General features: G+C 44.0%; 1 protein-coding gene across 4 annotated transcripts in view; it reads right to left on the reverse strand.

Moving 5' to 3' along the window:
- The window catches only part of TBL1XR1 (TBL1X/Y related 1), a 160,817-nt gene that overhangs the window by 17,506 nt on the left and 120,672 nt on the right, over positions 1-22,639 (reverse strand). For all 4 annotated transcript variants that reach the window (XM_056110517.1, XM_056110515.1, XM_056110518.1 and 1 more), the window contains 7 exons: positions 14,595-14,740; positions 11,123-11,345; positions 10,265-10,397; positions 9,802-9,943; positions 6,668-6,731; positions 6,481-6,578; positions 4,718-4,778 (listed from right to left, as the gene is read on the reverse strand). In XM_056110517.1, the coding sequence (XP_055966492.1) occupies positions 4,718-4,778; positions 6,481-6,578; positions 6,668-6,731; positions 9,802-9,943; positions 10,265-10,397; positions 11,123-11,345; positions 14,595-14,740 (867 nt within the window). The remainder of the gene's footprint in view (positions 1-4,717; positions 4,779-6,480; positions 6,579-6,667; positions 6,732-9,801; positions 9,944-10,264; positions 10,398-11,122; positions 11,346-14,594; positions 14,741-22,639) is intronic.

The following is a 22,639-nucleotide window of genomic DNA, read 5'->3' on the forward strand; positions in this document are numbered from 1 at the left end:
CTTTTGACATCCCGTGGAATCCAATCAGTAACAGCTCTAGTCCAACGGTCGTCTTTAAATCTCATTACGTGACCAGCCCATCTGATTTTCGACACCTTGGCATATGAGACAGCGTCCCTGATCCTTGATCGTCGACGGATGTCAGAACTCCGGATTCGTTCTCTCATTTGAGTGAAACGTGATATTCCAAGCATAGCTCTTTCTATTCTTCTTTGGGAGACCTGAATGGCGTTCTCATCTTGTTTGTGTAGGGCCCAGGTCTCTGAGGCATATGTTAATGCAGGAAGAACAGTGGAATCAAAGAGATGTGCCCGGAGCCGGAGGTTCTTCGTCCTCTTAGCTATTTCTTCGACGTTCTTGAAGGCGTTCCAAGCCGCTCTCTTCCTCCTGCGCAGCTCGGGTGCCAGGTCATTTGTCATGTTGACCTCTCGACCTAGGTACACATAGCTGTTGCATTCGGAGATGGTCGTTCCATTGAGAGCGAATGGGGCGTCAGGAACAAGGCTGTTTCTCATAAACATTGTCTTCGTAAGATTCAGCTGTAGTCCTACCTTTCCACACTCACGGTCAAAGTCGGCCAGCATTTGTGCCGCTTGGCTGATGTTTGGTGTTATTAAAACAATGTCATCAGCAAAGCGGAGGTGGTGTAGTTGCCGACCATCTATCTTCACTCCCATTCCTTCCCATTCCAGTCGTCGCATGATGTTCTCGAGGGTGGCACTGAAGAGTTTCGGTGAAATGGTATCACCCTGCCGCACCCCTCTCTTGACATCAACGATCACTTCTTTGTAGAATGGTGAGATCCTGGTAGTGAATCCGCAATACAGTTCACGGAGGATCCTGATGTATTGGGCTTGAATGCCCTGATTGGCTAGGGCTTCAATGACCGCTTCCGTCTCAACAGAATCAAAGGCCTTCTTTAAATCAATGAACGTTAAGCAGAGCGGCATCTTGAACTCCCGAGAAACCTCAATGAGCTTGGTTACCGTGTGGATATGGTCGATGGTGCTGAATCCTTTGCGGAACCCTGCTTGCTCGCATGGTTGTCCTTCATCTAGTGTTCTGCCAATCCTATTCAGGATGACTCGAGTGAACAGCTTGTAGATGACAGACAATAGGCAGATCGGGCGATAGTTGCCAATGTCATGGATGTCTCCCTTCTTGAACAGTAGTACGGTCCTGCTGGTTTTCCATTGGGACGGAACCTTGCATTCAGACAGGTAGCAAGTGAAGAGCCGAGCCAGTGTATTGATGAGTACTGACGGCAGGTTCTTCAGGTGCTCAGGTCTGACCTTGTCTGGGCCGGGTGCTGTTTGTTTCTTTACCGACGAAATGGCATGTCGGATTTCGGAGGGGAGAACGTTGGGAACAACATACCCATCCTGTGGAATTTGGTATGTTGGCAAGTGGACATGGCTATCGAAGAGATTTGAGTAGAAGTCATGGATAATCTTCTCCATTGCCGTTCTGGAGGATGTGATGGATCCATCAGGACGTCGGAGGGCAGTCATCTTGGTCTTATAGTTGGCGAAGGACAGGCGGGCGTTACGAATACTTTTCCTGGCTTCTGCCGCATCTACCAGTACTTCAGCTCTTCTCTCTTTGAGGTCTTCCTTGATCGCATCTCTGCACTGCTTTGCAAGCTCGGACGTTAGCTTGCGGTTGCCTGAGGCATGCGCCAAACCACGCTGGCGAATTAGCTCAAGAGTTTTCGAAGATAGGCGACTTTTTGTGGCTATCTCTCTCTTGGCGTTCCTCGCACATTCATGGAGGTGCTGAACCAGTCGATCGTATTCCTCGTCAATGTTGTCAACAATGGCATCTTCCCATGTTTCCGCAAAAGTACCAAAGAGTTCCCAGTTGGTGGTCATTCTGGGAGTTCTCTTTTTGAACTTTGCAGCCCTTTCTCCCCGCTCTGTGAAGTAGAATTTTGCACGAAGGAGACGGTGGTCCGATCCCGTTCGAAATTTTGGGACAACAGCGACATCAGTCAGGCAAAACCGTCGATTGAATATGATGTGGTCTATTTCGTTGTGGAATCGTCCACCGGGAGACTCCCATGTCCATCGTTTAGATTCTGCCTTCTGGAACTGTGAGTTACCATGAATGGTCTTGGTCGACATGATGAACTCAGACAGTCTCTCACCCTGTTCGTTCCATTCTAGGCCATGGGTCCCGATGTGAAGTTCTTCAGCTGATCTTCTCGGTCCTATCTTGGCATTAAAATCACCCACAATGATCTTGTAGAAGGTGTGGTCTTCTTTATAGAACTTCTCTAGCTCCATGTAGAACTTCTCGATTTCTCTTTCATCATAATGAGATGTTGGTGCGTAGACAACGAAGATAGAAACTGCAGGCAGTGAGCCACATCTATTCGAATTGTGCACAGACGGAGCGGGTGTGCCCTCTCTGACGCCCCAGATGAAACCCCAGGGGCCACGAGCTTCCAGAAACAAAACTCAGGTACGTGGGTTCAAGCACTAAGACGCCAGGCCACATCCCATCTCCCTTACCACGTGGGGTGCGGGCTGTGGCCTCCACAATCTGCCTCCGGAACCATCTCAGCGCATCAAGGCCTTGATCCAGAGACTCCCAGCTGAATCTCAAAATGGACTAGCTCCCTACTGAGATGTCTCTGGACCCCAACCACTTACAATTTTAGAATTCCAGAATCACACATCCACGACTCTCATGATAGCCATACTGAGCAATAGAAATAAATCATCTAGCAACTGCCCTAGCAGGCAGACTCAAAAGATGGTGGACAAATGTGAAATAACGGCATGGGAAGGTGTAATGGTGGCTGGATTGGTGTTGAAATACTGAATAGAAGCAATGAATGTGAACCACCTAATGAAAATGAAATTCAAAAAAAATAAATAGGCGGACGACAAAGAGAATTCTCTCTTGATGAGGACTTAGACAAAGGTCTAGAGAATGAAAAGTAAATGCTGACCAACAAAAAGACAATGTAATGTGCTTTTTTAAACTGTGCTACTTAACATAAGGCCATATAATCGTGATATACAAAAAAAATTCTGTAGTTTAATTATACTGAAAAGAAAAAAAAAGACTGCAAAAGTCATTGAATTAATTCCAATTTTATAGGTGAGCACCATCATTTGTGATGTTACCAAATATTTGAAACAGTCACTTAAGTCATTTTTTTTTTCCTTTTTGGGTCACTCCCAGCGATGCTCAGGGGTTACTCCCGGCTCTGCACTCAGGAATTACTCCTGGTGGTGCATGGGGGACCATATTGGATGCTCGGAATCAAACCCGGTCAGCCGCATGCAAGGCGAACACCCTACCCGCTGTGCTATCGCTCCAGCCCCTGAAGTCATTTTTTGGAACAAAACTCTTCCCAACCACCACAAAGCTTAAGCATTAAGTCAGGTAATACTGAAGTCACTGTTCCAAGTCATTAGGCATTTTGCTCCAATTTAACATCAGTTACTACGGTTAGGAATAAATGTTCTAGAGTAGAAGGGTGCACGGCAGCCTATCTTCTGGAAGGAGCACGTTATGGGTGTGTGCGTGCGTGGGTGTGTGTGTGTGTGTGTGTGTGTGTGTGTGTATGAGAGAGAGAGCGAGATTAAGATTTTAAATAGTAACTTATTTCTTAAAAAGAAAAACCTCTTTAAGGTACCAATGTTTTATCTGGGTTTATCAATCCCATTTTAACTGGGTCATCAATCCAAAGTGACAAGAGAAAGCCTGTAAATTAGCAGGAATGTGGACAGAACTTTCAGATACATTTGTTTTATCCTTATAGGCATGACTAATATCCCTCACATACAGACAGAGAAAATAAGGCTCAGAAAGGTGTAAATCGCTGACTTACTAGCCTTAAAGTAAGGAGGGTGAAAGTGCCATTCAAACCTATGCCTCCTAATTAAAAATATCTCCACTCTTAACATTAATTAATACCAACCCCAATGGCACCAAGCTGCAAGTGCCTTTTATGTTACGTTTAAAGAAAATGCTTGGTGATCCTCTTACAATTACAAATATAATAACTAGACCCAGTAACAAAACCGGGTTGGAGCGATAGCACAGTGGGTAGGGCATTTGCCTTGCACGGGGCCAACACGGCTGAGCCAGGTTCGATTCCTCCGCCCCTCTCGGAGAGCCCAGCAAGCTACCGAGAGAGAGTATCTCGCCCGCACGGCAGAGCCTGGCAAGCTCCCCATGACGTATCCGATATGCCAAACACAGTAACAACAAAGTCTCCAATGGAGGCGTTACTGGGCCTGCTCGAGCAAATCGATGAACAACAGGAGGACAGTGACCGTGACAGTGACAGTAACAAACCCAGGTAATATGTATCATCAGGCGGATTGATTAGGACCATTCCAGACTTTTTCCACTGTGGAGAAGTCCATGTTCTCTCTTGAACACGTATCCTCCTTCCCCTCACATGTCTCCTCTAAATTTCTTTCAGTAAAAACGATTTTGCTTCAGAAAAAAAAAGAATCTGCATTGGTTCTGGGGCCACGCCTCACAACCTCAGCTTCCTCCCGGCCCTGCACTCAGGGATCGTCCGTGTGGTGCCCAAGAGGGAATCCGGCTCGGGAGTGCGCAGGGCAAGTGCCCGGCCCAGGGTCTCTCCACCCTGCCCAGTAGACAGGGCTGCAAAGGAGCCATAGGGCTGGCGAAAGCGTAACCAGAACAACAGAACAAGGTTCCGGTTCTCCGATAAACGGTTTAAGCTCACCTGAGTGAAAAGGAAACTGTTGCTTGGCCTCCCCGGTATGGGCGTCCCAAATAATCGTCGTCTGATGTTGGAAGGAAAAATAAGAGGTCAAAGATTAGAACAGGTTCATCAACAGACACAAGTGAAATTTCTATGTTGAAGCAATAGAAAAGAAAGAAGAGCAAACGTGATCTGTAGCATACGCTTCATCTCAAAAGAAAAGGCTCTATTTATCTATTTATTCATCTGGTGGAAAGGAATCACGATTATTGCTTTAAAATTTTTTATCGGGTGCTTGTTTAGACAACTTACTTTAAATAACAATCACTGGCTATTAAATAACAAGTTACTTTAAATAACAATCACTGGCTACCAAGAATCACACATTAAACTTCTTAAGGAAATCTACTGCAAAAATGTAAGATTTTGCCTGATATAGAGCTTATAAGGCACAATCTTGACTAATAAAAATAGATAATTCTAAATATTAAGATTTTTTAGAGCTCATATTTACACTAAAAAGACAGCTTAAATTTTTGTAATACTTAAAACAATGTCCATTAAATTACATCAAAATTTAATATAAAAATCGGAATGGACACTTTGAGATTTCCTTTTAATATTCTCCCATTAGTAATTTTATAACTTTGGGAGTAAAATACTGTGTAACAGACATTAGCAAAGCTTTTTACTCCCACTTCTGGCCTTCTTGATTTTCCTTTCCTTTATTTTCCTACTTCCCTTGTGAAAACACATTCAATAATCAATGAGCATGAGCTTCCCTGGATTAAAAATCCTCTTATTGGGGCTGGACCGATAGTACAGCAGGCAGGGCATTTTTTGCCTTGCATGTGGCTGACCTGGGTTCGATTCCCAGCATCCCGTAGGGTCCCCCGAACACCGCCAGGAGTAATTCCTGAGTGCAGAGCCAGGAGTAACCCCTGTGCATCGCCGGGTGTGACCCAAAAAGCAAAAAACCCAAAAATAACAACAAAAAAACCCCCACACATCCTATTGGGGGTCAGGGGTGAGGGTGTGGAGGGGAACTGGGGACACTGGTGGTGGGAAATGTACACTGAAGGATGGGTGCTGGAACACTGTAAGCTTTGTAACTGTGAATCTTGCAGTGATTCAGTTAAAAAAATTTAAATAATCTTATGGCCAGGAGAGAAAGCACATGGTTAAGGTGCTTGCAGCCATGCAGCTGAGCCCTGGTACTGCCTTGGGAAGAGAGGTGGAACAACCCGGCATCTAGTTTCCTGGAGTAGCCTCTCACCACAAGGCTGGGTTGGAGTGAGCGGCACTGCAGGAGGCCCTGATGTGGGCGGGGCCAGGAAGTGGCCCCTAAGCATATCCCCTAAGGCATCAGCCACTCTTCCTGGCTCAAGGCCTGCATTTTCTTACGTTTCCAATGAACCCTAAGAGTTCAGACAACAGACTGCTTCTAAGACTTATATCCCAAGGAATCACTCCAGGGACACAGTTACTGATGAGACAAATTAGAAACTGAAAGGAAAAAAAGCAGGAACATCAGAGGTAGGACATCCAATGTGACTCAAATTGCAGCAAAAGTGAGTCGTCATAAAGCTGAAGAATTAAGAACCTCTGATAACTCAGGATTGACAGAAAAATCTCAGAAAGCATTTCTGTGATTATCACAAAATTCACATTTAAATTCCTAAACTGTGAATGTTTTATTATGTGGGTGCATAGAACATGATGACTTTCAACTATAATCTCTAACAAATTAGTTTACAAACACCTTAGTTGAATGTGCTTTTTACCTTATCTACTCCAGCGCTTAGGATGAAATTTCCTTTCTTGTTCCATTTTAATGCAAATATCGGACCTTTATGCTGCCCCAAGGTGCTAGCAAGGTTACCTGGAATTAAAAGGAAAACACAGTTACTCTAAATTTTAAAAATAACAGAGACTGGCAACCTCAAAGGAACAAAAAAATGCTTCATTTACCATCTTTAGTCCATATTCTGGCAAATCCATCGTATGAACCAGTTGCTAGAAGTGTCCCTTCGCTCTGTCGGAGAAACACACTTCTTGAAATCGCACGACCTAGAAAGGCATTTGCTCCCAAACACTTCACACCTACGTCCCAAGCACAGCCACAGAGGAGCTGCAGTTCTGTTGCAGAGCACCTCAGCTTCTGTCCGGCAGTGAGTGCCCCAGCCTCAGCAGCACCAGCCACTGCTAGAAGGAGGCCGGCACAGGGGCGGCTGCAGGCAGCTCTCCGACCTCCCGAGTGGCACCAACTACCCTGCAGCCAACATCACCCTTCTCCCAACTATTCCATCACCAACACAAGTTTCCGGACCTCTTCCCTCTAGCACTGTTTCAATGGGCGCAAGTGCTCCCGGCGATCCTATTTCAGAACAACTGCACTCAGTTGTTCCTCTCTTGTGATTTCCGTCCAGTTATGAAATCCTTATCGGTAAAAAAGCAACACACACAAAACTGCAGGGATACCTTAGAGGTCATCGAGTACACACGGAACTAAGGAAAATAGGCAAGTTCTTTGATCTTAATGAGCCCTTGCTGTGCTGGCCTTTCAGTAACTGTGTAAGAAAAAGACACTAGTGAATGATCTAATTTTTCTGCTGAGGTGCGAGTTAATTTGTACACGAAACAGACTGACTTTGGGATGACGAAACAGTACTTGAGACACAGAATTTTAGTAGCATCTTGATACTTTTTTGTAAAATGCTAAAAAAATGGGGGGGGGGGACAATGTCACGTTCCTCCATGCAGATGTACAGATAAGTGACAAATGACGGTTATGGGGGGGGCATAGATAGATTCAAATCTGCCTGGATTTGGAAAGCCCCAATAGTTCTATCCAAGGAAGAAGTTCATGCTGAAGCCAATGGCAACAGCCTATTTTGAGATAATGTGCAGTGGGAAATTTTCTTTAAAGAAATGGTTCCTCGGTATTTCAGTTGGAAGACCACTAAAGTGGAAGCTGATACTTCAGGGGTCTGTTACCGCACAAGTGCTTGCTTTCATCATTGAAAATAACTATTAACCAAGGATAACGTTCTCCTGCTTTAACTGAAGATTCAATTTCATAGTGAGTAATACAGTTCCGTAGTCTACACTTTAAAAAAATCACAGCTTAAAGTTCAAAACCCCCAAGTTCAACAAACCAATAGTCATCAATCGTCCTTTGCAACAGTGTGAACTACAAATGGCATTAAATTAATATGGTCTCGGGGCCGAGCTGCCCTGGTCTGGGAGGGTACTGACCTAAAACACAATAGAGTCCCAGATTAACAAGAAAACCCTTCCATCCCACCTCCCTTGGGACAAAGTGCAAACATCCCCTTCAACACTGGCCTCTCCTCCCCACCACCCACCACCAGCAGCAGCAATTATGCGGCGGAGTGTCCCACACCCCGGGAAATCTCCGGAGTCAGCACAATCACATTCACGATTAGTAGAATAATGGATAATTCTTGCTCTGGGAAGCCCACTTTCATAATGATGGTGTCTGCCCTGCCCATTAAATACTAGAATGTGGTATATATACCTTTTATTTTCAAAACTTGCAATCACGTGTACGTGTGTCTGCGTGTGTGTGGTTAAAAATATTGCTGGGGGTTGGGGTGGGAAGAGCAGTAGTACAGACAGAAGGTGCTTGCCTTGCACGCAGCTGACCCGGGTTTGATTCACCAGCACCCCATAAAGTACCCTGAGCCCTCCAGGAGTACGCCCTGATTACAGAGCCAGGAGTAATTCCTGAGCAACACCAAGTGTGGTCCAAAAACTAAACCGAAAAATAAAAACCAAACAAACACAAAATAGAGACCCAAAACATTGCCAGAAACTCTGGAAGGGAATGGTAAAACAATTAAAAAAAAACAAACAAGAACCCACAGCTGTGCGTCCTGGAAGAATTTCACAGAAACTGAGAATTTAAGCTGGAGTCAACTCTTTCTGTTCGAATCTTTGCTGTTGTTGTTTTTTTGTGACACACCCAGTGACGCTGGGGGGCGACTCTTTGCTCTGCATCCTGGGGGATTCTCTCTCTGGGGAAGAGGGGGTTCTGGGGACAGAACTTGGGACGATGAGGTATTTATTATTAACCTGGACCTTCTGCATGCCAAGCATGCACTCAGCCCTCTGAGCTTTCTCTGCTCCTACAGTGCGAGACCTGGAAGATTATTTGAAAGATCTTTTTAAACAGAGGCAAGAGGAGAAAGAAAGTATGCACACGCTGAAGGAGGCGGACCCTAAGATGACTTCTGGGTAAAACTCAAGTCACCACAACGCTTCTTAGAATGGGACAGCTGGGGATGGAGAAGTGAAAATACAGATGCAAGATTATCAGGAAAGAAAGGCCACTGAGAAATAAAGTCAGAGAAACTTTCAATGTGCTCATCTTCACCAAATCAATCACAGGGGTTGAAACAAGCTAAGTAGCTCGTCCTGTGTGAAACTGAAAGAATGAACCGTTATCTATCTACAATGACATCATACTTTCTGATAAGCCATAGTCACCCCCGAAAGATGATGAATCAAAGAGTCAAAAAAAATCCTTACTACTGAAAGAAAGCCCCGCAATATTCTAGACAAACGGTTCCTAATGGACAGTGAGGGTTTTGTCAGCAAGAAAAAGCATGTCTTCATTATAGGGATCCCCCCCACCCCTGCACATGCAAAAGATTTCAAAGTTCTGTGCATGTGCCCGTTATGATTTTCCTCTGTTTCCTCATGTATGGAGAGACTATCACCGCACTGAGGAAATGAGGAAAAATGGCAGATCCCTCATCCCATTCAGTTCGGGCCTTGGGCCTTGGTCTGCCTGCCTGAGGGCCAAGATTCTTCTGTTTCGCGTTAGCCCCTGCAGGACTCCAGATTGATTCTCAAGTGCTCCCATACCATGCGGCGCCAGGGCTCCTTGAAGTTCTCCACCCCCGCCCCCACCTGCTTCTCAATGTGGAAGTGGGGGCTCCCCGTTTTTGCTCTAAGGCAGTGAAATTTCAAAGTGCCCCAACAAGCGGACAGAGTCCCGCTTAAACATTTTTCGCTTGGTGCTCCGAGGTGCTGAGGATACTGCACGTGGATGGTCGGGACAGTCCAGCCATACTCACATTCCAATCTAGAGACGTCACGTCCTTGTTGCTGGGGACATCTTGCCCTCCTTCTCGTATACAATGTCTAAGGACTAACTGTGTGGAGCCACTAGTGCTGTTTTCACTAAGATTCCATATCCTTGCGGTGGAGTCTCCAGACCTGGAAAACAGGCAACGGATTTGAAAGATTTTCTCGACATCTCCAAGTACCCCCGAATCGGAGCATTGCGGCCTATCCTTACTACGGCAAAGAAGAGCAGTTTTAACTCTCCGGTTTGGGGGCCCCCAAGCGCTCTTAAAGCCGTCAGCTCACTGCAGCACACTTCTAAGTAACAGCAAAGTACTTCTGAGACTACTAAAGCTTCACAGAGTCAAAATGACCACAACAAGCAATGCCAAGACTTGAAAAGAAAGGATACCAGTAACAGCTCAGTGGAGTCCTTAAAAAAACTGACCTCAGATTTGCTTAAGAGAAACATACCCTGATGCCAAGAGATCGCTAACGGGGTTCCAGGCACAGATGAAAACTTCAGATTCATGGCCCCGTAACACAACTGCTTTATTCGGAGGGATTTCAACATCCCCATCCACTTCCATCATATCAGTATGATTATCTGTGTCATGGGAAACAAGCGGAAAATTCCATTAGGCGCTACCATCATCTGGGCACAAATCTGCAAATACACCTTGATACTATAGAGTATCACATTTTTAAACGTTGCTGATAAAATAATGACTATACCTATCACATGAGTCCTGAGAACACAAAAACATAAATTTCTACCTTCAGTTAAGGCAGACCACACTCTTTTAAAAAGATAATCATTTGTGAATATGCTACAGTGGGTAAGACACGAAGGGAGAGTAAAAGACCAACTCCGCAGGAAGAGACTCCAAAGTGAATGGCTCAAGGAGAAGCCAGTCTCAATCAAATGTCTCCATCACGATACGATTCTGAGTTTCTGCCAGTAGGGGCTGCTGATACCAAGCGGATGGCAGGACGGACATCGCCTCTGGAGCTCCGTGGCTGAGCCTTCCTGCATTTGCTAATGACTAGTCTTGCAAATTTTATTTAGAAATCAAATGCAAATTCCAGCTAACAGTGGCGAGGGGGAAAAAATGTTTCTACAGACTCAAAAAGTAAAATTCATAAAAGTGACCGAGACTTCTGAAGCCCTGGGAATAATAAACCTCAATTATACGATCCCGGTCGCGAGAAATGAGTGAGTGTGCTGACACAAATGAGAGAGAGGGTGTGATTGCAGCTCCGAAGACGAGACAGTCCCGTCACACAACGTATTGCTCCGGGAAGGGAACTGCGCGCGAGGCCTGAGCTCACTTGCGATAGTGTGTGCTCCGTTCTCCTCCCCGTTGGCCGTGTTCTCTCCATTTTTCGCAGACCCTTGTTGGTTGGCAGCAGCTGCGACAGCTGCGGCAGCTGCGGCCTGCTGCTGGGCAAGCTTATCTCTGTAAGCTTGTTGTCTCGTTTGCACGACATCCGGCATCACGGCATCGATCAGGGACAGAGACTCTATGGGCCGGCCATCAAACAAGGTACCATCCTGGAGTGGGGGAGGGGGAGGGAAGACAGGTCAGAGATGCCACGCGGGGAAGCTGGTACTCAAGCAGAATCAACCGCAGCAAGCAAAAATCTTCATCCCAAGGGAAAAAAGCACCTTTCAAATAAATATTGGCGTCAAAACGCTGAAAGGAACCGCAAAAAGGCACACATCATAGAAAGCCTAACTTGCAAAATACCGCTGGGATGGCCAACAGTTAATACTCTTCAGGGCACAATAGAAGACTTTTTTTTAAACATTAAAAAAATCAGCACTGTTGGCATCCAAAGACCTGTGACTGAGTTGAACATTTAAAGAGAAACAGACTTCGTATACCAGGTCCCAGACCTACTCATTTTCTATTGTAGAGATGCAAGTGCATCATTTTTCGACAAGTATATAGCTGAAGACAGCTGGGTTCTCATCACCAATGCTATTCAAAGAATGTTCCAAGGACCCACAGCAAAACAGCACCACAGTGACCTGGCAGCTTCTTAGGAAAATAGGTTTAAGCCACAGAACCAAAATCTCTGCCTTTATGGAACCAAAGCAATAAGACACAGCAGGTAGGCTGCATGCCTCACACACAGTCAACCCGGGTTCAATCCCCAACAGCCCATATGGTCCCTCAAGCATCACTGGGAGTGCTCCACTGAGCACAGAGTAAGAAGTAAGCCCCGAGCACTGCAATGTGCGCCCCCCCCCCCAAAAAAAAAAAACAAATAGTTTGTGCTTTCAAAAACACTGGGATTTTTTTCCCCTTTGTGGTGAGGGGACTGAACCCAGGGCCTCATCTATGCAAAAGCAAGTGCTCTCCACTGAGTCACATATCCTTGCCTTAGACCCAAAATCTCTGCTACCGAGGCCAGAGGTCTTCGGCTGCTGGACTAGAGGCTGAAGGCCAAGAAGCACCTGGCTAGCCAGCCGGCAGGCATGTATCAACCATTTCTCTGAGTCAGTTTCGTGTGCAATAACATTAAGAAGCACTGCCATGACTCATGGGGCTAAGCCTCTTTCATTTTGCAAAGGTGCAGTAATTCCAGAAACCTTCCCTGCTTGATAAAAAGGAACTTTACAATTACTAAAAAAGGCTTCCACGGAGTCCGAGACACAGACATCAACCAAGTCTCAGCGGAAGCAGAGCCAGAAGCCGAGACAAGGCCCAGGCGAGAGCTGGCCTGAAGCCGCTCCACTTGTTGACTGAAAACTGACCGGGGGCGCGCGTGGGGGTGGGGGGGAGCCGTGAGCGATGGGCGGTACACTAGCACCATAAAGGAATTCTTTGAGGAGGAAGAGAAAGTGACTTATAAGTAACTGAGAAACCAACCGAATGGGCACTGGTGGAGGGATGGGTACTTGATCATTGTATAACTGAAACCCAAGCACAAAAATTTCTAAGTCTACACCTGTACCTCATGGTGTCTCACTTGAAAAAAAAAAAACACCCAACTGACGACAGGGCAAGCGACAGACAGCACAGGGGTTAACTGCATGGCATATGCCACGGCTGCAGCAGACACCGGCTCAGTTCCCAGCACCACCGTCCAAATAATCCCTGAAAGCAGCCCAAGAGCCCCTGAGCACCAAGGGGGCCCAGGACACCCAGCGCCCACGGCAGGGCCCCAGCAGCACCACACGCTCAGGCCCTTGCCCTGGACACTGACCTCATCGGCCAAGAATTGCCAGGAGTGGCCCTCAGTACCCCTGAGCACTCCTCAAAACAACCAAAGTCAACACAGATACATCTGGGAGTGCTACACAAGTTCTAGCTAAACAATTTTTAATTTTTTTTTTTTTAAGAAATCAGATGAGAAAATTGTGCAGTACAGGTTACTTTGGAACTCAAAGTACCAAAAGACAATGAATGAGGCCATACTGAATTACTACGAGGGAATTTTTCAGTCAGGAAAATAAAGAAACAGAACCATCAAATCATTTTGGGAAACAAAATAATGATAATAATAAGGATTCATGTAAATACTTCTATGCTAAACAATCCTTGAGAAAAAAGGGTGCTGGAGACAGCCCAGAGTGGCAGAGCACATCGGCGCGTGAGACTGTGAGTTCCATGCCCGGCACTGCACTTGCCACCACCACCACCTGCAACGCTTCTATGGACCCAGTGGTCCCTCTAACATCAGGTGTTGTTCTGGGTCCACTCTGCCACAGCACCCCCAGCTGGATCACAGAACTCTCAGGCCTGCTGGGGATGGGGACACACACACACACACACACACACACACACACACACACACACACACGCGCGCGCCCATCCCTCTAAGTTGGTCCCTGTGAAAAAGATTTTCAATGAAAATACTTGTGAAAAGTGAAATAATTTAATTCTAAAACAGAAACAAGATTAAAAAAAAGAAAGAAAGAAAGAAAGAAAGAAAGAAAGGCTCTACATATCACAAACTTATAGTTCATGAAAAATTACAGCTAGACAAGACTGTGTAAGCTTTTTCGATATAAAAGACCAATTGCAAATATTTTAGGCTTTGTATGCCATAAGCTCCCAGTCACAATCACTCCATTCTGCCATAATTCAACAAATGCAGTCATATATATATGTCATATATATATATATATATATATATATATATATATATATGTCTCGCTGTGCTGACTGAACTTTACAAAAACAGGGAGTAGGCAGAAATTTGCCCACAAGTCATAAACAGGTGATAACCTGGTTTAAACCATCCACAGATCCAGACCTTTAGACAAGAGTTGTTGGTAGTTACAAAGTGCCTTCAAAAATTGGTCGGCTTGAGATTTTCTTCTTTTCTGAACAACTATTACGATCTAGCCTTCCACAGCACAATGGTGCTGTTCCCAAAGAAAATTCTTACTACTTTATGTATAAAACCAGGTAGAGGTAAATGAATCATAATTAATGGTTGTAACAAATGACACCTGCCTTTCTGCTGGGACCTGACAGCTACCTTAGGAATAATAACGAGTTTTGGTAACATGGCAAAGTTCAAGTCGGACACTGAAAAACAGTTATCAGGTGAAAGGGATATTAAATCGTTAAGAATTAGTATTTGATGGGGGAGAGAGGAGTGGGGAATGGGGGCAGAACACACAGGGTAAGGGGCTTGACTGAACTGTGATCGAGCCTGGTTCAATCCCGGTCACTGCCTATGACCTCGCAAGCCCTGCCAGGATTGACCCCTCAACAAATCCTGATGGGGCCCCCAGCCCCTTCCACCTGACAAAATAAATTAACATTGTAAACGCCGTCCTTACCTCATTAATACTAACTTCTGCCTCTACATATTGTAGACCTTTCTGGATGATAGAAATTAACGCAGCAGGTGGAACGAGGGCACCGTTTATGTTAGACTGACTGATATGGCTTTCTATACCAAAGGTAAACGCTGAGTGAGAAAATCCTGAAAGGGAAAAAAAAAAGAAACTTTGAGAATCGACATGCAATTAGCAATGTGGCTACATGACACGAACGGAACTCTAAAAACCCCGTTTTGATTGGAAATTTCAAACTGTCACAACCAAACATGTCTTTAGTGAAATAAACTCGCAGATCGGAACTTCCACGTATTTTCCTTTGCTTTGTGTTTCCCTCCACGTCCTGCTGTGCTTCGGGACTCACTCCTGCCCCTTTGCTCAAGGAGCCCTCCTGGTGGGGGTTGGGAAACCCGAGGAACCTGAACTGGCTGCTTGCAAGGCAAGGAAGGGCCTTCACTGCCCACCAATACCATCAATCCGCCCCGTTATTTTTCTTTTCGATTGAGCTAAGTAATCTATCTACTACTTGAAATGCCGAGTGCATATAAAATTAGCAGATGCACATGATTTTCCCCAACATCAAGAATCAAAGCAGAAAGTTGGGGGGGGGGGCGCGCACAGCAGCCTAAGAATTATCATGCTGCTCACTGGGTGCTCGCCTTGTGCCCAGCTAGCCGGCTCAGAGCCAGTTCAAGTTCATTCCCAGCACCCCGACAGTCTCAGAGCCTGCCAGAAGTGGTCACTAAGCACAGAGACAGAGATCCCTGAGCACCGAGTATCAAGTGTGGCCCTCTCTCCTCCCCACCCCCTCGGCCCTGCAAAAAAAAAAAAAAGTTTCATGGGGCCAGAGCAACCATGCAGCAAGCTGGGGACATGCCTTGCACCCAGGCAATCAGGATTCAATCCCCAGCACCACATACGGTCCCCTGAGCCAATCTGGAGTAATCCTTGGATGCAGAAAAAGGAGTAAGCGCTGAGCACATCCAGGGATGCCCCCACCCCCCAATTAAATAGCACTGTAGCACTGTCCTCCCCTTGTTCGTGGATTTGCTCGAGCGGGCACTAGCAGCGTCTCCATTTTGAGACTTGTTGTTACTGTGTTTGGCATAGCGAAGATGTCACAGTTCGCTTCCCAGGCTCTGCTGTGTGGGCGGGATACTCTCGGTAGCTTGCCAGGCTCTCCGAGAGGGGCGGAATCACACCTAGGTCAGATGCACACAAGGCAAACGCCCTGCCCACTGTGCTATTGCTCCAGGAAATAGATGGCCCGCTAAAATCTCAGAATTGAACGTAATTAAAGAATGAAATAAGAAATGAAAGAAATGAAATATAAAAGGCCTTTGTAAAAAACCAGAGCCTTTGTAAATCATCTAACTCAACTGCTCCACTCAAAATAAATTCGGCTAAAATAAACTAAACATTTGTAGCATATTTCAATATCTACACACAAAACACGAAATACCTTAAATTTAATACTTTTTAGGGTTTTCAAACAAACTGATGTAAAAGGTAAAAACTGAAACTTAATAGTGAAAAACTATCTTTTGCTTTAATACCATCTTATACGTGAATGAATGGAATGCTAAAAAGCCAATTCTCTGGCACTTATCTCCAGCGGCAACTATTTAGTTTTTGCCAATATCTGGTATTGGACAACACCCATCAATGCCTAGGGGCAACACCCAACCCCCTCTCAGGGACCACTCCCAGCAGTGACTGGGATTGAACCGGGAGCTCCGACATGCAAAGCAAGCGTTCAGTCCAGTCAACTTCCTGTCCTGTCCGGTAAAGCAATTATTAGATTTTAAACATTTAACATTTAAAAATAAAACACTGACATAGCAAGACTATCTTATCTAGTCTTACTTTTTAAAGGAAGTCAAGTTTGAAAGTAAAATTCCAATAAACTGAAACACCCAAGTGTAGTTCCACTCAGAGTTATCATTTAATAGTCAACTATTAAATGACAATTTAATATGATAATTTAAAATGATAATTTAATAGTCAACTATTACATGTTAACTATTAGATGATAACTCTGAATGTAGTTCCACTCAGAGTTATCATCTAATAGTCAACACCAGAGTTATCATTTAATAGTAGTTGTCTACGGTGCATTGTAACAACTCAATTATATATGTGATTTAGAATGCTAAGAACTTTTCACAATAAAGTTACTGGGATATGGGATTACTGGAGTCTTGCTTAAACAATCTGGATCTACATAACTGCTGTCCACGCTGTCCTTGTTTTTCTGATGTTCAATTCATCTTTTCTGCATTAAGTCTTACTCTTAGGTTCCCTGTTCACTTGAAAACAATCCTAATAAAATACTTGGGTTCACAAATGACAAAGTGCCTGGGAAATATTTCAACTGGTCAACAGACACCTACGATCCCACTTTTTTCTACAGCTCCGTCCTCGTCCTTCCCTCTCTGAAGCTCCCAACCACATGCTGCTTCTGACTATCAATAGTGAGAATGGAACCGTGTTTCTGTTACCATTTTGATTCTGACCTCCAGCTTTGGCCCACAGGCAAGATCACTAGTAAACACGTTTAAAGATATAATGAATAAAACACCATTTTGCGTTGTCCCCATAAGAGAAACAACAACTACTTGGAAATGAGCAAACTGCAGATTGTTAGTGTGGAAAGCCAAAAATTAAGACTGGGCAGGATGAGAACTCCCAGGCATGGGGCGGGGAGAGTCCCATTTCCGCTTCCACAGCCCTCCCTCAGGAGAGACGCAGTAAATCCTAAATGGGGCAAGGGCATGGGGAGAAGCTCAGTCCTCAAGTGGTTTAGAGCTTTAAGACTTCTAGACAGCACGATCTGCAGAAGGCTTCCAACCATGCACACACATAAAATTTTATTTCATTATCTGAATTATACAAACGGAAAAACAGCCACCAAGAAAAGAGGACTCAAATTTATTCAGAGACAATGACAAGTAAACTCGACATCGACCGCTCCTACTAAACAACTAGAATGGGATCAAGTTATCGAAGAGGAAGGGTGTCTGCTTACTAACAGAAAAGAAGATTTCATCACTGTGCCACTGCTACTATTTTCAGCTCACTCCACATTTTACTGTTTCCCGTATTAGAAAGTGGCTTCAGTAGTTCCTGCAATAGCAAGACTTATGAACTGCAACAAAGCTGATGAATCAAAATTATTATACTTGGACCTGTTTAAGCAATGGAGTTTCAGATTATGTCCAGGGCTATTGTAAAAGTTACAGGTAGAAAGAGGAGAACTGTGCGTGGGAATGTGGCATCGGTGCTGGATTTATTCTGTCACCCAGAAGTCATCACAGGTGCTTCTGTCTACTTCAATTTTTTCACACATGCACTCAAATTAGCAGGAAAATATTTCTGAAGTGGTCATAAGCATCATGTGACATTTCTCAGAAATGTTTGTGCTAAAGAAGGTGCACGGTTAAACTCTTTCACATTATATCGAACGAAAACTTTGTTGAAAAAGTCCTAGCTACAGCAAGTCAAAATGAGTGTGTTGGGGCTGAGGATGCAGCCAAGGGCCAGCACACAGGCCTGAGTTAGAGTCCCAGCACTGCAGGCCCCTCCCCCAGCACCTCTCTAAAACGGAAAGGCTTTCATACCACCTTCTTCTTTGACAGACAATTCTGACCTTAATTTTGGCCAAATCATGTCAGTCTTTACTGATCTCGGTCATCAGTTTTCATTTTCTGCAAGAATCCGGAATTAAGTCCCCATCACCCTCTGCCTAGGTCACTGCCGTAAGTTCCCGTTCCCTCGCTAAATTGAGTCCAGTATATTTACCACACCATGACTACATTACTTCTAGTAACTTGTCCTAAAACTTAGGTTTGCAAAACCTTTTTGAAAACAAACAAACAAAAACAAAACCCCATTAGTATAATTTTGGTAAGACAATTACAATATTGGGCTGGAGCGACAGCACAGCGGGTAGGGCTGCCTATTTGTTTGCCTTGACCCAGGTTTGAATCCCAGCATTCCAAATGGTCCCCTGAGCACCACCAGGAGTAACTCCTGAGTGCAAAGCCAGGAGTGACTCCTGAGCATCGCCAGGTGTGACCCAAAAGAAAAAAAAAAAAGGAAAAGAAAAGAAAAAAGACAATTACAATGTGATTAAATTTTACGGCCTTAAGGTACAAAGTTACTGCACCCCACCCCCAAGTGCTCCTGATCCCCCACCCCGGTCCCCATGTCACCGCTGGTCCAATCGCTAGTCCCTGACCTTCTCCTGACTGCTTGTGAGTCAGTTTTGTAATCCAAGGTCAAGGGTTTGCCACTGCGCACTACGTTCTATTCCCTTGTTTTGTCTTTCTGTGTTCTATACTTTCAATGATCACTTTGGCGACTACAATAGAAGCCAGACTCCATATGCTACACGGTTATTTTTGTAATCTGATCCTACCGATCTTTCCAGGCTCAGCTCACCAATTCCATGCCCTTCCTTCTCCCCGTACCATTCAATTCAAGTGATTGCCAATTTATCTAACACCTTGACTATGTGACACTATCTCGGGCTTTTGGCTCTATTTGTTCTTATGCTCATTTCTTCAATCTACAATGAAGTGAAGTCACTCTTTTCATTGACCCAAGGCCAATGCTGATGCAATTCTGTCCTAAGTCAACTGTGTCTGTCTGTCTCTGTGAGAAAGAGAGAGAGAGAGAGATTTAACTCAGACAAAGGTAATGTTCCTTATGTATTGTCTACAGTTGTCTATGTGTGTGTGTGTGTGTATCTTTCAATAAGTATTTGTGTCCTGTAATCATTTAATTCTGAAAAAATTAAACTTACCTAATTTAATAAGGGTTCATTAAACACGTGTTAATTCAGAAAGCAATTCTGCTGGATTCATAGAAAACCTATGAATGCAGTAGAAGCCTATCACTTACATCTTTCTTGAAAAGCAAAATAAACTTGAACCAGGGTTAAAAAAGTCAAAAATTACTTCCACTCATCTGTAAATAAGAAACATCTTTTCAGTTTTCAATTTACAGAGAAGAAAAAGGGATCAATCGGCCTGTGAAATGCTGGGATAGGGTCTGATTGCTTAAAATAACACTCCGTCTTCCAGGAGTTAAGGACGGATCCTAAATAAATAATATCTCTGTATTCTAGCACTCTATATAATATTCATTTGGAAGGTAGGAAAGAGATCCAGAAGTGTAAGGCTGAAAACTAGTTCAGCAGATAGTAAAATATCAGCAGTGGGTGTGATTTATGTGGTTACTCATGAGACCATGTAAGAATCAAAATCACAAAACAACCATTTTCTTCCTATTGCCTGTTTCAGGAAATGCTTTCCCTTGGGATACAAGGATTATTTTCTCAAAGGAAAGTAGCCCTCCCAGGCTGCCAGTTCTACATTGAAATAAAGAATATAGGAGCAGAAAATAGGGCTTCAGCATCATAGAAACGTAAAAGGGCAGTGGTTATCATCATTTGTGCTAACAGTAAGCCCAGAGCAATGCCAGGTGTATTTTTTCCTTCGTCCTCTCACCACTCAACAAAAAGAAAAGAAAGAAAAGAAAAGGAAAGAATGAATGAAAACTCAAGCTTAGCTACTATCACAAACAATGTCCAATTCTGAAATAGAATTTGTTTTTTCCAAGATGCTAGTTATCCAAGAGGGAGGAAGGGAGGGAGGGGAGGGAGGGAGGGAGGGATTCCCCTGCCTCCATTAGCACACACTCCCTCCCTCCCTTTCCCTTTAGTCTACTCTCAACTCTATTCTCCAAATTCAGAGTTTCGTTAACCCCCCAAATTTCCACACACAGATGCTAAAAAAAGAAGTAGGCAAAAGAAGTTGGGGAGCGCTAGGAGACCTCAGATACTTCAGAGTCAGACCCAGCATTTACTTTTCAAAAAAAGCCATGGGAACTGTGCAGAAGAAAAGGAAGTCTCAAACTCAATATAACTATTCATATTTTTAATGACTTTTTCTTTACACACTATTTCTAACATACAATATGTAATGGACTTACTCTACAATTTTGTGGCAATTTCTCTTGAAATTGGTAAAACTATGAGCATTTCATTTAACATTTTCTGAAACAATTTATCATACTATTCTGCCAATAAATTTACTTGACTTTTAAATTATTAATTTCATAGCTGAAATGTTTCCAAATCTTCACTATTTTAAAATGGTTTCAAGTATCTATGTCTAGAGACTTTACCCCCATCGTATGTGCGTGTTCATTTTTTGTTTTGTAAACCTCAGGCTGGAGTCTCTTGACGCTGGCATGAGCATTTTAAGGCCAGTTTCCATTACTGCTTTCCTAAAAACAGTTGGGGAAATTACAAACCCATCAGCAATTTCTATTTCCTTATATCCTTGTTACACTGGCTATTCTGGAAAAACAACAACAACAACAAACAAACAAAAAGATGACTATTGCGATTGAGTAAGTTCTCTGTTTGGCAACTCTTAAAGAGCCTTTGTTTCTTAACAAGTATGTCAGCAGGAATGTGTAAGAGGAATTTCCTCTATCAGCAAAATGATGGTCATTCAGCTCATAGAGTAACCGGTTTGGAAGTATACAAGTATAGCAATTACAAACATTTATGGGGTAACTACTTGTTCACTGTTAACCAGTCTGTGCACAACAGACATGCATGCCGAGTCAATGTTATTGCTTATTTTAGTTGGTTATAAAGCAAAATGCTGTATGTCTATTGGACTTGTTTCGGGGATGGTGCGCTGCCACATACAAAGTTTGCCTATTTAAGCACGTGTAACTAGCCATCAACCTATAAAAAGTCAAAAAAGTGAAGGCAAACAAACACAACAGATGCTGAATTCTCCTTTCCAGGCCGGTCTTCATGGTTACAGGCATGTCGTTGATGGTCACGTTGGCCAGTTGAATCTGGTTGTTAAATGGTATCAGTAGGAGGTTTGTTGGAGCAATATTTATCTGAGTAAAGAGAGACTAGTCTTGTTTTTTTTTTTTGCTTCTTTTTGGGTCACACCTGGCGATGCACAGGGATCACTCCTGGCGGTGCTCAGGGGACCATATGGGATGCTGGGAATTGAACCTGGGTCGGCCATGTGCAAGGCAAACGCCCTACCCGCTGTGCTATCGCTCCAGCCCCGAAACTAGTCTTTTGATTGCTAATACTTTGTTAGCCACTGCAGCAGTTGAAAAAAAAAAAAAGGCCTGAACCAGTCAGCACTACAAGGTGTGAGCACAGTGCCAGGTGGAGTCTGGAATACAGCTGGCATGTGTGGGAGAGACAAAGAGAAGAGAGGGAAGGAGAAACAGAAAGAAGTAGTCTTATCAGCGAAACGCTTGAAATGAACGTCCTCTCAGGAAAAGGGGGATGCTATCAAAGCTGTCTCTGGGGAGACGGGAAGCTCCTCCGAAATACGAGAAAACAGTGATGAGAGGAACGGTGCAATCAAGAACCAAATACTTCAAAGCTCATATATACCATCGCTTTCTCACAGAGAAGGTGACAGACAGGATGAACTTCATTTCTGAAAGTATGGGCGCTTTTAAAAACAACTATATCCCGAAAGGTAACTCTTCTAATAAAGACACAGTGCTTTAGCGTGTTTCAGTTAGTCTTCAATTGTAAAACCAAAACAGCACCCAATACTTAAGTGCTTCTTAAATAGAAATGGAACTGAGCTCCTGAACACAGTCAAGTCTCCCCTGATCAAAGACACAATTCACGCAAAAATAAAATTTTCACATCTTAAACAAAGAAATAAGAATAATGAACACCACAAACTTAAAAAAAATGAAACTGAGAAAGTATAAGGAACAATTTAGAAAAAAATAGACTGAAAATCACAGCAGCTAAAGCACTATGCCTTGCACACACTGGATGCTGTCAGGTCAATCCCCCGGCACTCGCAAGGTCCCCCGAGCGCAGTCAGGAGGCATCTCTGTGCACAGAGCCAGAAGTGGAGTTCTGAGCACAGCCGGGTACGGCCCACACCCAAAAAAATAAAAGTAAACTGAAGCAGTGAGTCAAAGGTGAATCAAAATGAGGAATAAACAAAAAGTGGAAGTATGAAAGGCCC

Source organism: Sorex fumeus, unplaced genomic scaffold, assembly GCF_029834395.1.
Source record: "Sorex fumeus unplaced genomic scaffold, SorFum_2.1 ptg000010l, whole genome shotgun sequence".
Classification (NCBI taxonomy): Eukaryota; Metazoa; Chordata; class Mammalia; order Eulipotyphla; family Soricidae; genus Sorex; species Sorex fumeus.